The sequence below is a fragment of the Hibiscus syriacus genome, unplaced genomic scaffold, assembly GCF_006381635.1.
Source record: "Hibiscus syriacus cultivar Baekdansim isolate YM2019G1 unplaced genomic scaffold, ASM638163v2 tig00113725_pilon, whole genome shotgun sequence".
Classification (NCBI taxonomy): Eukaryota; Viridiplantae; Streptophyta; class Magnoliopsida; order Malvales; family Malvaceae; genus Hibiscus; species Hibiscus syriacus.
In genome coordinates, this window is record NW_024063471.1 from 4,243,940 (window position 1) to 4,249,805 (window position 5,866).

At 33.6% G+C, this 5,866-nt stretch overlaps 1 protein-coding gene across 1 annotated transcript; it reads left to right on the forward strand.

Annotated features, from left to right (window-relative positions):
- The first annotated feature begins 353 nt into the window (after positions 1–353).
- Positions 354–5,605, forward strand: LOC120187778 (protein TOM THREE HOMOLOG 1). Its single transcript, XM_039191413.1, has 11 exons — positions 354–598; positions 927–1,017; positions 1,106–1,158; positions 1,257–1,349; positions 1,443–1,514; positions 2,440–2,512; positions 2,839–2,884; positions 3,547–3,610; positions 3,700–3,753; positions 3,960–4,037; positions 5,304–5,605. Exons 1-11 carry the CDS (start codon positions 446–448, stop codon positions 5,394–5,396), a joined length of 870 nt encoding a protein of 289 aa, XP_039047344.1. The 5' UTR covers positions 354–445; the 3' UTR covers positions 5,397–5,605.
- The last annotated feature ends 261 nt before the right edge of the window (positions 5,606–5,866 follow it).

Sequence of the window (5,866 nt, forward strand, 5' to 3'; positions counted from 1 at the left end):
CGTAGCACCGGTAATCCTAATACAATAGGTAATCCAAGTCTAACATTTGGCAGTGCAGTATTGAATGACGGTTCTCTTAAGGACACGTAAGATCATCCCATCCATACATATCCTGTCATTTCTCAAACTGATTACCGACTATTGCCGGTAGCTTCAAAGGAGGAACCCAAAAGAAACAACATATCAAATCACCCTTGTTTTCTTTTCCTTTCGTCGATGCTTTGCTCCATAATAATTTCATATACGAAAAAAAGAAAAACAAATTCCGGAAATTATTTATTATCAAATCAAAGTTGATTTCAACTTTTCTTAGGATTTGATCCTCAAGTCTTATTTTGATATAAAAAGGAACATAAATCAAATCAATCAAATCTTACTTGGATTCTAACATTATTGATCGGAAAGAATAGAAGAAAGCAGAATACGAAGAAGATCGGCGAGAGAGATGGAGAATAACGGTGTGGAGGAGGCAGTAGTAGCTTTGAAGCTCAAAGAAGCATCGAATTGGTGGCACGACGTTAACGAATCGCCACTCTGGCAGGATCGGATTTTTCACATTCTCGCCGCTCTTTACGGTCTCGTCGCTGCCGTCGCTCTTGTGTGATTCTCCTCCACTTTTCATCAATACTTTATATTTATCTTTTAAGGGAAAAATTTATTTGTTAGTAGTTAGGGTTTAGCTCTCCGTTTGATTGCCTGCTCGTCTAGGAAAATTGATGATTAGCATATTCAATTTGAAAAAAAGAAGAAGAAAAAGCTTTTCCTTAATTTATTTATCCTTTTTAACGTGAAAAAGATGGGGTGGAAAACTAAGTGCAAGTAAGAATCTGTTTTAGTACTTTTTACCTAATATGATGTAATTATCAAGAATGTCGCTTATTAATGATCATTTTGTTTGTAAACTATTTAATTGTTTATATTTTTAGGTTCAATTGATTCGGATACAATTGAGAGTTCCCGAGTATGGTTGGACCACGCAGAAGGTCTTCCATTTTCTGAATTTCCTGGTGAATGGGGGTTTGTATCTGAAAATTTCTATTAATAACACTTTTTGTTGTTTTTTGTTTTGGTTTGTTTATTAGTAATGCTTTCAATTATGTGGCAGTTCGTGGGCTAGTATTTGTTTTCAGACGGGATGTGCAGAACTTACATCCAGAGGTTTGCAATAAACCATTACATGTTTTATGTTTCTTTCTGATTTATACTCGAGCTTGAATCGTTCATGGTCTGTTGTTGGATGTTTCTTTTTTTCTTAGATTGCTCAACATATCTTGCTTGACATGCCAAGTCTAGCTTTCTTCACGACATATGCACTTTTGGTCTTGTTTTGGGCTGAGATCTACTACCAGGTTAGGTTACTTGAGCTTTTTCCTATTTATCTCCCTGGTCTGATCTTTCTTATTTTGTGTTACTTTATCTCAACTCTGTGTATCCTAAAACAGGCACGTGCTGTATCAACTGATGGACTAAGGCCAAGTTTCTTTACAATTAATGCAGTGGTTTATACCATTCAGGTAAATTTATGTTCAATTACTTTGGTACAAGTGCCAACAAAAGGAGGATTCGAAGTTGGATTCTTTCTATTCAGAAACTAGTTATATTTCATAATAGATTGCTATTATATAGTATTATTTATTTACTTATTTGGCTAATTTCTTGCAAATTCTATTCTCTAAATGGGATTAGATCAATAAGCATATTGTTCATAAATGATCTTTCTTTTTTCTTGGAGGGAGAATCTAAAGCTTCTGCCCCACATGGCAAAATTTCCAGTGGACTTATTTTCTGTTATAATTCTTGAATTGCATGAGAACTAAATTAGAAAATATCAAATGCCCATTTTGCATTTATGAGATGAATATTGTGCTGTAGGAAGATTAGTTAAAAGCAAAAGACACATGTCAACTTCAAGGTGGAAGATAAATCTAGAGAAGCGAAGTTGAGAAGAAGCGATTGGTAGCTTGAAACTTCTCATGTGTTATATTATACTAAATTGCTTTTGTTTGCTACTTCACTCCTTAACTTTGTTATTATTTATGATGCTCTGAACTTCATCACACTGTGTTTGTGTTAGCTTCATTTTCCTTCATTCTGTTAATGATTTCTTCTGCTGGAGCAATGCTTATAAGCTAGTCTTGTAGTCGTTTCTATGAAATATGAGGTGGTTGGATAAAGGTAACCATAACATCAAGATAGTAGGCTAGAAGACACTATAACTTTGGCTCGAACAATGACAAGGATGTCAATGGAACTTGTTCTAGATTTTTTATAGTAAATATGAACCTACAATATAGATTTCTCTCATCCTAGCTTGGCAGCCATTCTATCACTCTTCGTAAGTATTGTTGCATACTAGATTTACTTTGCCATTATACCTTTTGAGAAGATATTACTAAAGTTCTTTTTTTGTGATGTGGGGCTGGGGGGAGTTGATTTCAGATTGCAATGTGGATGATATTATGGTGGAAATGTATACCAGTTTTGGTCATCTTCTCTAAGGTGTTCTTTGCAGGTAATTATTTGCTGCAACCTTAATAGGTTCATAATAGTTAACTCACTGTTAGTTGGGTGCTTTCTAGATATTTTATGGATAATCAATCGGGCTCTGTTTTGTAAAATGCTTCTTTTTTCTCTTGTCTTTTATATTCTGTTCACATTTTATTTTTGCTTGTCCTGTCCTTTATTTTTGCAAAAAGGTAAAAAAGAAGTGCAGCAAAGGGGAAAAATAAGAAGCATTTAGCAAATGGAGCCTAAGTAATTATAGAGGCTTTATAGATATTAATCTCGTAATTTGTTTTAATAAGGAATAAATTATTTTAATCTTATGTATATGCACAGGTGTGTCATTGTTTGCAGCCCTTGGGTTTTTACTATATGGTGGAAGGTAATTATATTGCATTTATTATATTGTTGCGTGTTGTTTTATGCGTCAGATAAAGTTCCGTGTGATTATGTGGTTTTATGTTAAGGCTACATGCTGAAATTGGTATATCATTGTCATTTCTATGTTATTCAAACTTGCGCTTGTTATTGGTAAACTTTTCTGCTTCTTTGTTAAAAGGTATCTCTTCTTAACTAAGGTCTAGTATAATGACGGGACATCTTACTTGGTCCCCGAGCTAATTCAATATGTATGATATATATACCTTAAAGTGGCTTAAGGGGTTTGGAATCTTGTGAAGACAGAAATAACATTTACTTTCCCACTATTTTTATTACATTTATTGTCTTCATCCTTTTTTCCAATTTATGAAATACTTTCTATTGTTGATTTTTGAATCATTCTTTATTTTCTTAAAAAACTATGTTAGGTACGAAAAATAGAATTGGTTGCATTATCTGATAGAAAATATTGAACTCCACTTACCTTTATGCATTTCACAATTAATGCAACGTATTTCTCATTTTATTAGGAAGTATTAAACACAACATGTTACATTAAACCTTTATATCCACGATTTCTTTTCTATTTATTGAAAATGTCTGCTCATATGATTTGTATGCAAATTGCATGGAGAAGCTGTGTAATAATATTTTTCTTTGCAGACTTTTCTTAATGTTGCAGCGATTCCCTGTAGAGTCCAAAGGGCGGCGTAAGAAGCTGCAAGAAGTACATATCTACTTTGTAGTTGTGATTTCTTATTCAATAATTCTTTTATTTACAATATTTTTACTGTTATTTATTTTTGGCTTGGGCAGGTTGGTTATGTGACGACCATATGCTTCTTATGTTTCCTAGTCAGATGCATTATGGTGATCTCTTCTTTCCTTTCTGGCTCTTCTAGCTACATTTATCAAATTGGCATATGCTTTAAGCAACTTTCTTTAGGCTTTGTGAAGCTTTAGTTTAACCTTTAGCTGCTAGCTGGTTTAGATTTAGATCAATATCCTATTCATCAATCGTTGGTTGTTTGACTAGTTTTTATGATATTTGAGCTCTATTGTTGGTTTCTGTGTAGATGTGCTTTAATGCATTTGACAAAGCCGCTGACCTTGATGTTTTGGACCATCCGGTTCTAAACCTCATATATTACCTGGTAAGTTTGGAAAATAATTCTATCATGTTGCCTATTGCTACAGATTAAGAGATTCATATTGAAACAGTGTGAAGGTTGCTTAACTCATCTTATTCCCATACAAATACTGAAAAAATTGTCACATTTGCCTAATTTATTTTGCTGCATGCTTCTTTTAGTTAACTAGAAATGCATATTTCAAGAAACCGAGTTCAGTAGCCAATTTACAAGTCTTTTGTTGACACCAGATTATCATGTAGAAGAATGTTCTATGATCAGCATTAATCGAACCTTTATGACTTTTGCAAGAACAGGAGGTTGTTTTAACAACTGTACTATTTGGTCGGTTAGACTATCAACACCCAACTGCAAACTAGCTCTTGGACTTCATAACAATTTATCTAAGTAGTTTCACTGATATTGAAACTCAAGCCTGCTAGTTACCTATGTAGTTTCACTGATATTGAAACTCAAGCCTGCTAGTTACCTATGTAGTTTCACTAATGATTGAGACTCAAATCTGCTAGACTTAGGTTTTTGAATTTTACTAATGAAATTGAAGAACAGCATTCAGATTTTGTGAGAATTTTCCTGTTACATTTTGTTTAATTAAATAAAATAGATTTATCATTGCAACTATATTCTGATTATATTGTTGAATATAATCAACACGACTTGCACTACATTTACTCCTGACACAATTTGATGTGATTTGGCTCTTTGGGTGGCATTTGTTGTACGATCTATCTACACCGTGTGTCGGTAATATGCTTCATTTATCTAGTACTTTAATATAGATAATAATCACTATCTAAGTCGGTATCTACTGAGCAATGAGCTGTTTCAAGTTTACAAGATAACCAAATAAAACAATTAAAGTGCGGAACTCAGTTATCTCCCTACCATTATTTTATTCACTAAGAGTTATTATATCCTTATAATTCTTAAGCACGAGACTAAGAATTCTTCAATGGGTCAGATATGGACAGCAATGATGGTAAAAATGGTAATAACGAGGTACTTGACAACGCTTAGACTTAGGGTGCAACAATCCTTTTTTCAGTCACTTCTTACTATGTTGCTCTTTCTTTTGTCCTAATATTTTCACATGTTTTTCTCTTGCTTTGATTGTATTTGCTTATGTACCCTTGTCCAACACTAATTCAAGTCGAAGCTACCTAGCGATTATCTAGTTTTTGCAACCAAAATTGAAAGGACCTTTTTTTTTATGGTTATATTGTGTTTGTTAATGTGGATTAGAAATATAACTTGGAATATGTTGGGCAGTTGGTGGAGATATTACCTTCATCTCTGGTGCTTTTCATATTGAGGAAGTTGCCACCAAAGCGAGGTATTACCCAGTATCATCCCATAAGCTGAACGACCCCAGATGCTTTTGTAACGGTGTACCCTGCAAAAAAAGAAGAGAAAATTAGGAATAGTGAAGGGGTGTTTTGTTTGTACTCACAAGCTGATCTCATGGATTCTAAACTTCTCAATGTGTAGATTTTTGTTTGAATTATTTTTTGGAGTAGAAGTTGGTAGTGGTACCCATATGATCATGTAAGCTGATGGTTATATTTTGTTTCTGTGGATTAAATTTCTAACAAAAAGACGTGATTTCTGGATGAGATGTCTTACCTTGGAAAAAATGATTTCATATCTGAATCAAAATGCAATTTCAATACTGAAAAACAATATATATAAAGCCCCCTATTTCTGATGGTTCAAGAGCCTACCATTCTAAACCAAACTCTCAACATGCCTCGAGTTATCTTCTTGAATGGTAGCTGAGCTTTATTACGTTAGAGGAAAAAAAAGCCATTTGGTTGCCATTTAATGAGCTGAAT